This window comes from Triturus cristatus, chromosome 9, assembly GCF_964204655.1.
Source record: "Triturus cristatus chromosome 9, aTriCri1.1, whole genome shotgun sequence".
In the NCBI taxonomy this organism is placed as follows: Eukaryota; Metazoa; Chordata; class Amphibia; order Caudata; family Salamandridae; genus Triturus; species Triturus cristatus.
Window position 1 is genome coordinate 698,683,064 of NC_140592.1, and position 16,214 is coordinate 698,699,277.

General features: G+C 45.3%; 1 protein-coding gene across 1 annotated transcript in view; it reads left to right on the forward strand.

The window, feature by feature from the left end:
• MAP3K11 (mitogen-activated protein kinase kinase kinase 11) overlaps positions 1–15,677 on the forward strand; it is a 188,153-nt gene extending 172,476 nt beyond the window's left edge. Inside the window, exons 9-10 of the mRNA XM_085625821.1 lie at positions 11,366–11,938; positions 14,695–15,677. Coding sequence (XP_085481947.1) covers positions 11,366–11,938; positions 14,695–15,317 — 1,196 coding nt within the window. The 3' untranslated portion in view covers positions 15,318–15,677. The remainder of the gene's footprint in view (positions 1–11,365; positions 11,939–14,694) is intronic.
• The last annotated feature ends 537 nt before the right edge of the window (positions 15,678–16,214 follow it).

Sequence of the window (16,214 nt, forward strand, 5' to 3'; positions counted from 1 at the left end):
GGGGCCCCGGGAGAACCATATTGATGGTCAAATACTTCAAGGGGGGCAGGATCAAGAAAAAGGGCTGCCTGGGCTCACTGAAGAAAGTCTTGGTGGGGCAGATACAGGAGGAAAAAGGCTAAAAACAGGGGGTACTGAGCCTTGTCAGGAGGTCACAAGCCAATCAGAAGATCAACAAAGTGAAGAGAATTTAAAAGAGAACCCAAAAGAAAAGAGGCTGAATTTGGGAGGAAAGGGCTCCAGTGGGGCAGGAATGATCTACCAGGGGCAGCTAAGCAGAACCCTCCTATGCAAGCTTCTAGGGGGATGCTAAAACCCGGAAGAGTCTTAAATATTCACAGAACCCCAAAGGATGGCAGGGAAAGAGATATTGACTCTGAGGCGAATGACTTTTTCTCATTCTCGGATGCCACATGGTCTGGCCTGGGGTCAGACATCGGGTCCAATGAGAAGTTAAGTGAGGACGAAAGCACGTCAGGTACTGATACAGGTGGCAAGGATACTATTGCTACCACAAAGAAGACATACTCCAGAATGGACAGAAAGGATAATCAAAGGCAAAGGGATCTGAGGTGGGATTATTCTCTTGGTGATCAATTAGTGGGGATAGCAACCGAACCCCCAATGAGGGAATTTCTGAAACACCCCCATCACTGGAATCCATCCTTCAGTGTGTAGTAGGGCACCGGGAAGAAGCCCGTATGAAGAACAAACGCTCACAGAATGCCGCCCGTAAACTTCAAGGGGCGGTTAGGAAAGTAGCAAAAACCTGTAAAGATATTAGTGATCGGATGACGGATTTGGAGTCCAGAACAGCCTCTCTGGAGGTGGATGTAGCAGGCTCAAAGGGGCAAGTAGAAGCACATGAAGCACAACTCACGGATATCCAGTGGAAGCTAGAAGAAAGTGAAAACCGGCAGAGGAAAAACTATCTACGATTCCTGGGCATCCCTGAGTGGAAGGAAGGGTCGGAGGCATGACTATACATGGTCCAGCTCCTGCAGAAATCTTTCCCAGAACTGGAAGGCTGGAGCTGGCCCCAGGAAATACAGAGAGCGCACCGAGTCCCGTTCTCTATTCGTCAGCCGATTCGTCCAGATGCCAAGCCTCGAGCATTTCTGGTCTATATCGGCAATTACTTATTGAGACAGAACATGTTCGAGAAGGCCAGACCAAAAGCACAGCGAACCGTGGATGGATTCTCGTTTTTCACGAGACCAGACGTCTGCCTCATTACAGTGGAATGACGATGGCGCCTGCGCCAAATGATTAATCTCTTTCAGGAGAAAGGGGCACACGCTAAAGCCCGACCCGTCTAAAGGTAATCTGGAAAGACCTGATTAAATTTTTCACTTCGGAGATCAAGGCGAAGGAGTTTCTAAACGCAGGAGGGAAATGATTCTCATCCCTCTTCTTTTGGCTTTTTGTAAAAAAAAAAATGTGATTGTGGCGCAGGAACTATTGGACTAGTTTTGAAGTAATTCTGAATAACGGTGGTGGTTAAGCCTATCAGATGTTCATTTTTTGAGGCGCATTCTGGTTGTTTTTTTTCTCTCTCTCTTCTCTCTTTCTTTCTCCCTTTTTTCTTCTCACAACTCTAATTGTGGTGGGGGTAGGTAATGAATGATGAAAGTGTGAGGAGGTATTAAAGCTTTGGGGGGGTCTTAAAGGTAAAGTCACAAAATGTAGTTTTTATATGTCACCTCAGGGAGGACACCACCATACATCACCCACAGACCTAGTTAGGTCTGTTGCTTCACCAAGCGGGGTGGGGGGGGGAGGTCGATGTAGGAGGGGGGAGGGCAGGGAGGGAGGGGGAGGGTGTTGAGAGGGGGTAAAAAAAATAAAAAATCTGGAAAGCAGGAAAACAGCTTATTGTTGTTATTTGAAGAGGTGGGTCGGAGTCAATTCAAAGGAAACGTTTAAGGGGCACCCCAAGTTTTTAGGTAACTACAGGGATGGGTAGGCTGACTATATGTTTGGTAAATATTGGGGATTAAATGATAGGAGTAAGAGAGGCCGAACAGGTGAGGTGCTACGATCACTGGGTGCTGATATCATATGCCAACAGGAAACCCACATCCCCTGGTCAAAGAGAGGACTTAATGTCATCCCAGGAGATACCCAGGTAATCTGCTCATCCCGACTGCTTTCAGAGAAATGGGGAAGGTGGGCGATCGCCTTAATACCAAGTGGTTTAACACTATGTACGATCTATGGGTCTAACCTAGATGATCCGGACCTGCTGATAGAATTAGAACTTGAACTTGCCTCCTGGCCATCCCCTCTTATTATCTGTGGTGATTTCAATATCCATTTACATGTAAATGGCCCTGTTAGGGGAGGGTATCGCGGGAGGAAGCCTCAGGTATTCAAAGCACTAAAGGCGTTAGCGGATATATGGTCCTGTAAAAAATCTGGGGACCCAGGGTCCACACAGAAAATACGTCAGGCTTGATTATTTTTATGTCTCCACATCTCTTATTGAGGGGGCCAACATCAGGAAACTGCCTAAGATCCTGTCGGATCATAAACCACTGATGTTGGGAATCGAGGTCCAGGGGCGCGAAAGATCATTCACAAAATTGACTTTTGATAGAAAACTTTTGGTGGTGGAAGGATTTATAGAACATATTAGGGGGTGGACCAGGCAGTTCTACAACATGAATAGGTATAGTACTTCGAGAGAAAATGTGTGGGATGCGTATAAAGCAGGACTCAGTGGGGAGATAATCAGCTTTGTGGGGTTCCATAGGAAAAGACAGAGGGAGGCAATACATCAACTTACGGAGTAGCTGTCTAAATACGAGGAAGAGCATATAGCAGTTATAGTTCAAAAACCGGAGCAGCAGCAAACTCGGCTAGAATTAAAAGTCATAAGAATGAAGGCCAAAATCAACAGATTTTATAATAAGATAGCTGCCAAAATATTCCAAACCTGTGACAGGGAGAATTATGAATATGGAGAGATGACAGGGAAACATTTGGCACTTAACCTCAAACAAAGGGCAGCAGCAAATATCATTTTAAGGTTAAAGAGGAAGGATGGCAAAGTAGCTACTGAGCCCCAAAACATATTGAAAATATTTGCTGAATTTTATGGGGATCTGTATAGCTCCAGGGATAGAACATCAAAGACTGAAGGCACAGGAATGACCATAGCGCCGCCCATTATTCAGGAGTTAGAAGAAGATATTCTAATAAATGAGGTGATAGAGGCACTTCAGGCGATGGCATCCGGTAAGGCGGCTGGCCCAGATGGGATCCTGATGAAGATTTACAAAGCCTTACAGATAGAGCTAGCCCTCATCCTGTTGGATCTGTTTTTGGTAGTACAACAGAAGGGGATCCCGCCTCAATCATGGCAGGAGACTAATATAGTTATTTTTCTAAAGAAGGGAAAGGCGGCAGACGACCTTGCTTCATATAGACCCATCTCTCTGATAAACGCGGATGAAAAACTTTATTCCAAAATTATAGCGCTAAGATTAGCAAAAATAATTGCCCCCCTGGTGAGCCCATGGCAACATGGCTTCATCCCAGGCAGAGGGACAACTGATCATGTCCGAAGAGTAATATTATTTGATATAGCGGAAGTCACAGGAGAACAGATGTCCTTGATATTGCTGGATGCGCAAAAAGATATTGACCAGGTTGAGTGGGTATACCTGTGGAACAATTTAAGAACTAATGGCTTTGGTCCATGAATATTAACGGCTCTAAGAGCAATGTATATACAATCTTATGCAAAAATACAGCTGATGGGGAGGGAGTCGGAAAGGGTCAGGATTGCTTGTGGCACAAGGCAAGGCTGCCCCTGCTCTCCTATCCTCTTTGCGCTCTACATAGACCCCTTAATAAGATCCATGCTAGACGATCAGGCAATTAAACCGGTAGTGGCCAGGGGTTATAACACTAAAGTGTTAGCTTATGCTGACGACACAGCAGTTGTTACCCCCGACCCACTAGGAGCATTAGGAAGGATTGGAGCCTTGGCATTGGAATTTGGCAGGCAGTCTGGCTACGGCTTACATACCGAAAAAACAAAGATTGTTTTTGAAAATCCATGGTATGTCAGGATCCACGGAGGACGGAGGCAGCCATATATTTAGGAATAAATATAGCTGCAGAAGTTGGGACGATATGGGAGATTAACTCGGCCCCTCTCATAAAGAAGATAGGTGCTGACCTAAAAAGATTGGATAATTTGTCCATCATAGGAAGAGAAAATGTAATAAAAATGACTATGTTTCCAAATTGTTTTTATCTTCTCCGATGTATACCGCTGGAACCATCAAATACTTTTGTTCAAAAAATAGACAGGATTTTTTCTCAATTTATATGGGGTTATAAGATCAGGAGATCATTGAAATTAATGACTTGACCACAAGATCGAAGGGGACTGGCAGTTCCTAACCTTCTGTAATATAACTGGCCGATTACGCTGCAGCAAATGACTATCTTATTGCGGCCTAAAATAGGGGAGAAACCAACGTTGGGAGGGCAGGATAGAGAAATCCCTCTGTCTATTTATGAGCCAGCCATAGGTGATGCAGCTCCAGGGATAGTACTGAGAGAGCTGGAAGGGAGTTATTACAAGAAAACCCGCTTTCAACCCCTAAGAGCAGCCTGGAATGTTTGGCGTAAGGCTGGTAAGATCTTAAACATTCCAAAGATTCAGAGATACTTATTACTATGGCGATCTGCAGTTTTCCCGTCGCCACTCTATGATTAAATAGGAAGAATCTGGGAGCAGGCCGGAATCAACAATTTAGGAGATATAGTCAATTCGAACGGAGTTATGTCATTTGGAGAACTACAGGAGCGGTATGGAGTAGACTCAAGGTCATTTTTTAAGTATATACAAATCAGGGAGACAATTAAGCCGGTTGTTTTACAGCTCAATACCTTGGCTCGAATCCCGCTGTTAGAATGTCTAGTATACAGGCATCCTCACGCAAATGAATTATATTCAATGTTGATGAATGCTAGCCCCGAAGATATAGCCAGGCCAGAAAGTGTGTGGGCGGTCAAGCTGCAGAACCAGGATGTGGACTTGTGTAGATCTTTAGAGTTATCAAAAATGGCTTTTTTGTCTGCTAATCTTAAAGCTCAACACTTTAAGACAGTATTTAGATTATACTTTACGCCGGCCAAATTGTGTGCCTGGGGGAAAAATAATTGCCCAAGATGTGGACGGGGTCCTGAAGATATTGTTCATATGTTCTCTGACTGCAGTAAATGCATATATTGAAGAAGGGTATCGAAACCTTTTTGCATCAAAATACAGGGCGGGGGGTTCCCTTAACCCCAACCATGTTGTTACTGGGTTGTGATGAGATCTTACAGCTGGAACATTCCCAAGTATATCTATGTTTCGTGGTAGCAGCTATTTTTCGTATAATGATCGCCTCAGAATGGAAGGATGCAGACCCTTTGACATACCAGGCTTGGTATGCTAGACTTTTTCATGTATTTTATTTTTTTTTTTAAAAACCTTTATTTGTGCATAGTAAAAGAACAAATACGGGCCTACAACCATCAGGCCGGCCACAATACGGTTGAGCACAGAGACAAACAATACATCCCCTGTGCGGCAAGGTCAAGATTAGCAACGATTCAGGATTCATACACTGGAGGGATCCTTGACACCGGGGGAAGGAGAAGTGAAGGTTAATTTTAAGGTTTTCAAAAAAATTTTTTATCGAGAATAAAGTCAGTAAAGGATAGAAACAAGGAGATTCGAGTCCGCAAGTCGGCTTCATACACTGGAGAGCAGCAGCATCATTAAAACAGCCATAGAAAATCCCATACAGTAAGGCGATGCAATTAGATAACAGGATCATCACAGTAGCAAATACGCACCCCCTAAAAGCCGCCCCCACTCAATCCACCCCACACCCGGACCCCGAATCGAAACAAGTATAGCGCAGAGACATGAAGAAAGAGGCCCATAGAACTAAAAGAAACAGTAAATTACCCCCCCACCCTACACCAATGCGGAGGCTATGGCCTACCCCCCCCCCAGCATAGTGCCTGTCGCCCAATGAACCCGAAATATAGACGAGAGAGAAAGTAGGAATAGAGTAAAGAAACTAAGAGAAGAAAGAAGAAAGGAGGCGGGGAGGAGCCCACGTATCCTCAGGAGCGCCCGACACCACCGGCCAACCAAGCCTCCACACACTGAAACCCCACTACGCCCGAAGGCGGTCGTGGGAAGATAGCATGTAACACCACGGAAATGAAGGCAGACAGATCGCGACGAGTGCGCACAACATAAGTAGACAATTCCCGTCCCAGTCCAGCCCGGCCGTGAAGCCATGATGATAGAAAGTAATCTAGCCCTGGCCCGATCGCGGGCGTACGATTAGACCCGCCCCCTCGTGAATGCCCCTCATCCCGAACAGACAAAGACAATATGGCCACTTGGGAGAAGATGGAGAAGTAGAGTCACAAAATGGCCGCCGATCATCTATGGAGGTCCCCTTGCACACCATATAAAATCCAGACCTGGCTTGTAAAGTACATGAGTTCCACATAAAAGGAGTCATAGGCCACCGTGAACGGTTCCTCGAGGTCGCCAGGTGTAGTTCAGCTGGAAACTCCTGCGGGCACGGTGAGGCAGGCAACAACAAAGCAGGCAGCAATGACCGGGGAAGCAAAGTATCTGCCATTGAGCAGGAGAGCGATTGATCCCGAGCGCCGGGAAAGCCAAATGCAGACACCAGTGTAGCACCGTTATACCCAGTCGTTGCTTCCCCGCAGGAGGACCACAGCACTGGCAGACTCACGTCTTGTTGATCACAAACGGGGCGCTCACGGCCCGCAGCAGACAGTGTAGAGTCGAACCGCTCACTCAGCGTTTGCAAGCCGACACACAATTGCAGACGAAAGTCCCGCAGGGCAGCCAGAACGGAGCCGTATGTCAGCGGAAGCTGCGTCCCCCCAACGGCAGCAATCCGGGACGGCACTGGGGAGCTGGAGTCTGGTAGAGGGAGGGCGAAGCGGGCAGCGGGCGAGACCGGAGCATCACCCCCCAGCAGCGAGCAGGCAATCAGCGCCATGTTTTACCGTTGAACGGTACCGTGGCCAGGGGGGGGGATCGTGACAAGGAGGCAATTCCCAACAGGTCTGCGCCGCAACAGGTGAAAGCCAGCAGTCTCTTCCCCTCCCTCGGGCTCTCTTTGCAGCCGACTAGACCATAGAAGAAGGGGGTCTGCAGCCTTCCACGGCGTGATCCACAGAGCGGGGTAGGAGACCCGCCACACCGGGGCTTACCCTCTGGCTCCAGCCCGTCAGATGCAGGGTACAGGAGGTGTCCGGGCGTCTCTCTCCCGGCTCTTCTGGCGACCGTACGTGGCGTGAGGCGGGATCGGGACCTCGGGCTCAGATTTGCACCAGCGGGTCCGGTGACTGCGACGCTTCCAGGGGGCCGGCCGAGGCCACAGTAGAGCAAGGGTCCAGGGCGGGGAACAAAGGCACCAAAAACTCCGGCATCCGGGCGGGCTAAGACTTCGGGAAAGCGGCGGCGCAGTCAGCGCGTCGTCGCACGCGTTGCACCTCGAAAATCGGCAAGGATAGGAATCAGGATGATAGTCCGAGGCCAAGGGCCGACGGAGCCGGGCGCTCAAGCGACTGCTCCGGTCGCCATCTTGGCTCCTCCTCCCTTTTTCATGTATTTAATCAAGAGATGGCATTGTGTAAATGTAAGGGCAAGAGAGCGAAGAAAAGGGGCTGTTAGGTTTGGGGACTCCTACAGGAATAATGAATTAACATGTCAGGTTTTAATGTATCTCTATGTATGAAATCTCTTTTGGATGAAATATTAGTATTATGTATAGATGGGGGGATAAGATTATGAACGGTATTTGGATATTATGTTTCTGATTTATGGATTCTTTGTAATTACTGCTTTCTAATAAAAAAAATAAAAAAGATATCTTGGGAAGGAAGAAGCCTTCATAACGTAAACATAGCTTTGCGACGCTGTGGGTGATTTGGTAGATGTATGCCTTTGTCTCTTCTTCCACCTGCTGGCGGCATCCGGAACTGCTTTTAGCAAATCTAATTTCATGAAGGTACGCGTTTTTGCTTCAGTTAGAAGTGTGTTTGTGTAATAACATCACTAACGACAATTTACATAGCACTCAGTACAAACTGAATTGTTTTTTACTCTAAATTACCGTTCTCTGTTTCCACCCAATTTATCAGCTTTGGAAAAACAAAATAACAGTTAAAATGTTGCAGCTAGTTGTAGAGCACATAATCGACGGAGCTGTTTTACCAGGATTGGAACATATGACCTGCAGTTTACACAAGGGTTTTGGCATTAAGCATTTTAACCTGGGGAGTTGCCTTTGTACACAGACCTGTGGCCTGCAGGATACATGTGGTGCTGTGCATCAAGACACACCTGTGGATAGTAGGTAATGCACTACTCTCCACAGCAGATAGATGCATTACACGCCTGAGCTATCTTACCATTAGTCTACTGTGAGACTTGTTTGATGGAAACATAGAGCTCTACAGTAGGTGCATTAACCACCTAAATGAACTGCTCATTATTTTATCCTGAGGTCTGCTTGTTGCACTTATAAATCTCTGCAGCAAGTGCATTAACCATCTATGGTATTTTACTAATATTACCACCGGAGATTTGCTGGTTGCGCTAACAGCCCTCTGCGAGGGGACCATTTGTACACTATTTTACCTTAAAATGAGGTCTTCTGACAAAGTGTTACTGTGAAGAGTGGCACGGTGATTTCAACACTTCCGCTGACAAGTGTGTTGATGATTGGAGATGGCCTGTTCGACTCATAGCATGACATACTCATCATTACATGGTTGTTATATAAAGTACCATTACATCGCAATAAAATGGTTAATAGTCATAGCTATTGTTTACAGTGGTTACAAAGTGCAGCTTTGGTTCTAATATTGTATGGATCCATATCGGTTTCATTTTGACAGAGTTTTTAAAAATAATGCATTGGTATTGCAGAGCATGACTTGATGTTTCTAGCTCTATCCGTGATGTCACCCTTCAAGGCTTCACCCTAAGGAACTCCAAACCTTTTTGCCGCCGCTTTCCCATTTTGTAGGCTCATGAAAAAAAGATTTTTCATTTTTTATCTTTAAATAGTGTTTTTCTGTTTATAAGAACATAACACGTTCACTTATTTACTGATACTAATGATCCAGCGTTCCGGAACTGACAAATGTTATCATGTGGACCCAATTCAATAACCCTACAGTCCCTAGTACGCTAGGTGAGTTTAAACCAAACTTACCAATTTGTTCATTCTATTTATCTTCTAAGCGATGAATCTTTATATAGTTAGTTAGGGATTGGCAAAATAACATCAGAATTTACCATAGAATAATCTTTTCATATAACTAAATCAATGATACTAATAAGGAAAAACTCTTTGAAAGTTTAAAATGATTTATCTAAATAAATGTGAATTGCTCATCAAATACAAATACAGCTCGAATCACAGATCATCACACAAAAAGAAACATTAGCGAATAAACATCAATAGTACATCTCAAATGATAGCGCAATGAGTGAGTGGATAGGCGTAGAGACAAAAGATTAAAGACATTTGCAAGTAGAATTTATGCAAATTCAGAATAACATACTAACCAATATTATGAGGTTCTAGAAATCTGAAAAGCTACCCTCTGGCCATGAGAGTAAGCTAGGCCTCTCAAGAAGAGTTAAGGAGCAAAGTCATAGAGTCAGGATCAGCAGAATAACAGCCAGCCCAACAAATTTAGGAAACAGCAACACAGCTTTCTCCTCTCTCAAAGAAAGGGAGAAGGCGCTCTAATCCTACCCACTTATTACTACTAGTTATACTCTAAATTCACTAAAGGTCCAACCCTCATTGTGTCATCTCACATGGCTTCATGCTTTTTGATTGTCCCAAAACAAGGGGTGTTCAATCACACCACTCTCGATATGCCTAACTTTCAAGTCTCTCATTGTTCTAACTTGGCACACTGTAATCAGAGGAAACTCTAGTATCAAGCTTCCATCTTTTGTTAGTCTCTTCTTTAGCTCACTCCACCACCCCAGTTCAGACATGGCCATATGCAAATCAGTCTGACCCTGTGCCTCGTGGGAACAGTCCAGCCCGAACTGCCAAGCCATGTCTTCCCTGGACCGGAAACACGCATCCTGGGACCGGTTTCGGGTTCATAACCCTCATCAGCCAGGCTATCTTGAATCCAGTGGCAAAGTGAGCAAGGGACCCACGTCTGGGCATACCCTGCCAACTTAGGGTGAACAAGCGATATCAAAGGGGATGATAGACGTAGCGTTTGAGCAAATCAAACACTCACCCCCAGTCAACTGATCTAGGTTTAATCCATCACCATTCTTTAGCTCACTTCACCACCCCTGAATGATGATGGATTAAACCCAGATCAGTTGACTGGGGGTGAGTGTTTGATTTGCTCAAACGCTCCGTCCATCATACCCTTTGGTATCCCCTCATGCTCAGCTCGGCACGGAAGTTCCATCCTTTTTATCCAATTCCTCTCTGTGCAACCTTGGCCATCATCAGGAACTTGCGAAGGACACATCAAATTTTTTCCTCCCTTCGACATTACTAATATGCCATATTAATTTAAAAATGACTCTCGGGTCTTTTCTGCTGGGCAGTAAGTACACTTCTAGAGAATACAAATAAAAGTGTTATTTATCATTTTATAAAACTCCACTATTAAACGCTCTTTGAATGCTTTCGCTTGCTCCCTCTTCTTATATGCTGCTTAATATTTTCTAGTTTTAGTGAAAAATAAACTCTTGACTTTTGTCTTATTTTCTACATTAGTCATGTGCATTTGCGGCCTCTCTAAAACTCCCAGCACGCGCTTGCACAGTTTTCATTTCCCCCCCCATAGTCTTGCACTATTAGTTTCACAACATTTGGTTAATGAGTCACACGTTGAGGAGTTCTATCTGAACAGGTTTTATTTCGTGAAAACCCTGCTCCATCACTAACAAATCAAGAGCTGTACATTTCTAACAACTGAATTTCTCTGTGCATTAAAATACATGTCTCCTGTAAATCCTTCTAAAGTACACATTGCTTTGTCCACAAAAGCCGAAACGAGGTGGGGTAAATGAAGTTCCGTGAATTTTCGCACAGCTGGATAACTACAGACTGTACCTTGTTTATTAGAATGCGCTATACGCCGCCCATGACTTGGACAAAAACGAACGCTCCTCCTGACCTTACTGTTTAATTTGTTTTGTGGATCACCGGATTTGTGATAACGATGAGTAACTGAATAGTTCTCTCCATTGCTTATCTCAGATTGTGTTTTTCACTCTCTCCTTTGTCTACTTTTCTAGGCGATACCACAATAAGTATTTCCACGTCGTCGTCACTAAGCACAGGGAATGAAGGTGGACCCCAGCCTTCTGCGGAGGAGATGAGGAGGAACGAGCCCCACGGCCAGTCAACGCCGACGGCACGCGTGTCTCCTCACGCCAGCCGCACAACTCCAAAGCTTATCCACCGCGCGCTCCTGCGCGGAGCAGCCCTGTTGGCCTCCTTGGGTCTAGGGCGGGAGCTGCAGCCGGTGGACGCGCCCAGGGTGGAACGCGCAGAGTTCGCCTCTTCCACGCAGCTGGGTGAGGCCTGCCTCGCCGGTGCAGCACTCGCGGCTTCTCCTCACGTTACTGTTGAACTAACTCCAACCCCCATCATGAGTGAGCCGCCCGAAATCCTCATTGACTTGAGTGACCCGGACCCTGGCGAACAGGAGGCGGCACCGCTTGCAACGACAGCAGGGGCCACCAGTCTGCTGAGCGAGGACCTGCTGATTGACCTGGGATATGATTCGGTGCCTAGGGGTGCTCCGTCACCATTATCAGGTCAAAGGTCGCCAAAGAGTCCGAAACTTGAAGAGAAAACAAAACTCGGTAAGACTCAGCTTTATTGTAGTCGCCATATGCACACACCCGCAAAACCACACTTCACATATCTTTACTCTTTCTTTTTTTTCTCTTTTCTCTTTCAAGAGGTGTGGGTAGAATGTAATGAAGCATGACTTTTTTTCAATTTTCACCAAGGTTACAATTCCTTTGGTAAGTGCAAGGAATGTACCGGTTGGACTCGTATCACTAAGCCTGAATATACCATACGGAATATACACCTGGGATTTAACTTGTCTCACCAAGTCCCTCACCGCCACAGGGCTCTTCGATTGCCATAGGGAGTACCCGAACCACGCAATATTCCTGAGAAGATTTCAAAACAAAATTTCCTTGAAAAAAGACAAGATTGCTGAAGCAGTGAGATGTCATAGGTGTGGCTGTTTTTTATGGGTATAACCAGCCTTCCTCATATGTAGAGGTATTCATTGGTTCTCTGATGTTCAACCTCGATTAAATCAGATGATTGGGCAAGGAAAGGAATATCTTGGGATGTGATTTGGAAGCTGCATCCTCTCCTTTTAGTTTGACTGAATTTCAAAAGTTACGTGGCCTTGCAAACTTAATTTTTTTCCCTTTCAATATAAAGTCCTTATAAACAAACTAGGCTAGGTTTAGGTTAATACCTGTGTGTTTTCTATATCTGTACACATGGAATCCAAAACTTAGCAAATGCTCATCTCTACTGGCTCCAGACTCCTCCATCTTCAGGTAAAATTGAATGTTCACCTTAATTCTCTACAAAGGCTCAGACCCAACCCCACTGGAGAGGTGGAATCCGATTTGGAAAATGTCAGGCATCTCTAAAAAGCCCCACCATTATCTCAAAGGCAATACCTTTCTGTCTACAGGTACTACTGGACCCCAGGCAGACTATTCAAACTAAGCCTGGTCACTGAGAGCCTATGTTGGAGCACACACACGCTTGTACCTTTGTGAATTAGTTTCACCTTTATGGGAAGGAAATAATAATCTTCTTGAAATATTCCGCAAAAGTTTCAATATAGACTTTGTACCCACTACTCTGGTTATAGCCCGAGCCGATCCACTCCCAGACCTTCCGATTTCGGATCTTCTTTTAATATACCTTATGATAACGTTGGCCTCAAAGACGATCCTTTTTGGATTGAAATCAGCCTGTGCGCGTATCCCCTCACACCTGGCTGAGGGGAGTTAACTTTGTATTTGATGCAGCCAATGTAACCCTATTTGTATCTCGGATCACTCCTATGGACAGCCCTATCATGGGCAAAACAGATCTATACTTACAAATGACTAGGGCCACTGAATTCTGAGGTTCATATTAGTGTTTGCACAAATGCTACATTTGATGGTTTCTTAGATGCTCAGTGCCAATCTTTACGTATTTATATTTCCTTGCACTATTTAATTGCTTTTTCTTGTCACTCCTAGTGGTCCCATGTAGTCGATCCACCCCTTTTTTTTACCTGCTTTTCAAACCTACGTCACCCTCCAAAAATGTGTTCACTCTCCATTGGCCTTCATGGTATCTCCCTCCTAAACACATGACTTCACCTGCATTTGTAAAGCAGGAGGTTGGCTCGTGTGTGTACCACACTCCATGCTTACGTTTGATAGCCTTTAATGCCAGCGTTTTGCTTTGATTAATTTTATTGGTTGTATATCTTTACATACATCTCAGTAAAGCCTTTTGAATAGTCAAAGGTATGACTAATAAACACCCGACTTTAAGAAGCTGAGGGTGGAATGATTTTTAGTTAATGGGAAATGCAATGACCGTTTGAAACGTGTTTTTCGTTTACATAATTTCTTTGTTTGCACAGGCTTATATTTACTTTACTTTTGATCTTACAATGTAGCCCTGTCAGGTATGCTCAGTAGACCCTTGAGCCATAGAAAGGAACGTCATGTGCAGATAGAAGCCAAGTGGGAATCATAGCCATAGAAATGGGATTCACCCGGGCAACCAATTGGACCATAATAGCAAACTCTAGGAAACCTAGAACCAGAAGAATACAGAGCACACACAATGAGAAGATTACTTGATGGAAAGCGACTTCCATAGCAAATGCCACAACAGCTGTAGAAATAAGATTGGCCAAACAAGATCCGCTTGGTGGGCATAGGTGGGAAGGTCTAGCTAAGTAAACTGCTTAGAACTATTAATAGGGCTAACGGTAAACTCCACTAGAGGAACAATTACAGGTATTATGGATATGAATAAGTCTCTGCTTTAATGAACTGTGTGAGAGTCATTACAAGAACATCTTTCACAGCACGCTCCCTAAAAGCTAATGCTAAAGAAACATGACTTGCACAATGAAGTATTTAAGAACCTTGCCTAAATAATAGGCCTTTCGTAGCGGCTTTATTAGGAAATACAAATAGAGCTAGCATAGATATCCACCAAGGAGCCATAGAAATGCGACTACATACCAAACTTCATAGGAAAAGTTGTCATTAGAATTAGAAGACCAACTACAGTGTAAAAGACCTCCTAGAGGAGTTGGAGTATGCAAGGAGGATGGACACTCCAGTTAGTGTCTCAAGACGTGACCACTAAAGAGCATGTCATTCATCCATTATCGAACCAGGAGATAACAGACACTGGGTAAATTAAGAGATTCATTTAATATCTTATATCAGATGAGCGAGTAAGCAGGGAGCACACTTTCAGGAAGTACGAAATGCCAGGTGAAGATGTGACAGTGTGCAATCAGAGCTCTGATCTAATAAAGGTTGTCTTCTCTTTTTTGTTCTAGATTTCACCAATCTGTCCCCTTCCCTCCAGAACCCAGAAGGCGTGGATTCTTCTGGACATGCCTGTTTCAGGATCAGCAGCCCTAAGTTCCCACATTCTGACGTCCAGATCATTCCACGGCCGAGACCATCCCCAGTCAGGCCCCGTATTGACCCTTGGAGTTTTGTTTCCACTGGTCCAAAAGCCTCTCCGGAGCCACAAGGCAAGAAGGACCATGTCCGAACATCAGAAAAAAGCCCCACATTCTCCCGAAATCCTTTTCTGAACTCTGACCCTTTTTTGTCAAGTAGATCCAGCTCCGCCCCCTTACTCCAGAGCTCAGCCTGGGTCTCCCACCCCAGCACTCCTGTACAAGATCGCAAGGCATTACCTGCTCCTCCTACACCTGTGGACGATGACCCCTTCAGCCCTTCCCTCATCAGGACCGGTGCCTCAAATACCCCTTTCTTCCCAGCCCCGCGTCCCAGCTTAAGCCCACGAACAGGGCGGCCAAGCCCAGCCACGTCACCCCAGCTTCCAGCCCGGCCTTCCAGACTGACGCTCACACCGGAAAGCCAGCAGACTGGCCGGAGCCTGAACCCGTGGTGGGCTGAAACACAACAAAGTGGGCGCGGGGGGCCTTGAAGCCACCCTCTAAGAACACTTAAAATAAAATCCGTTCCAGCTTCAAGCCCAGAAGCGTCTTGCAGGCGGAGGAGAACAGAGGGTTTGTCGTTCTCCTCCAGATACTATGCAAAAGGTCAAGAGCTTAAGAACGATTTTGGAAGATGAAAGCGGGTGTGTGTATGTGTAAAATGAATTGTTGGGTAGGTGTTTATTGTTTGGTGGCAGGGTAGTTGAAGTTATTAGTCGGGAGACCTTCTGAGGGTTTAGAATGTTTTGCCAAAGACGAAAAGCTCTGGATGAGGTCATTAATCATTAAGTGTTACTGTGATAGATGAATGAAGCTTGAACCAGAGGATAGTGGTAGGTGTGTGTACCCTCAAAAAAGAATGAAACCCATTAGCAAATACAAAGTCCGGTGCTGGCAGTGGCTTTCCTCCTATTCAGGGCTCGTGAAGGTGGATCTTCTTATCGTGCTCTCCTGTCAACTTTTGCCAGATGTGATTCGGACTCTGATGTTCGTCTTGTAACACTACCGGAGACCAAGGGGACCAGCTCAGGAAACCATGCCGCATGGGCCACAGAACAGGGGATGAGGTAGACGATGAGCTCTAGCAGGTTTCTCTACTAATGCAGATCCCTACGTCTCCTTGAGCTTCTAAGCCATAAGTACATCTAGTCAGTAATGTATGTTGGTTTTGCAGTTTTGTCAGCCAGAGGTACGTAGGCTGCTCAGCTAACATCCTTCGTTCACTCAGGGAAGTCCACCTTTACCGGAGAGAAAGATTGATTCGCAACTTGTGAGGCCAGAACCGTGCGGCATAAATAATTCAAACTCCCCTGAGTTTCAGTGAATCCAGCCAAGGTATTGGAGGAGATATATATATATATATATACGTTTTGGGAGACTGCCAAGGT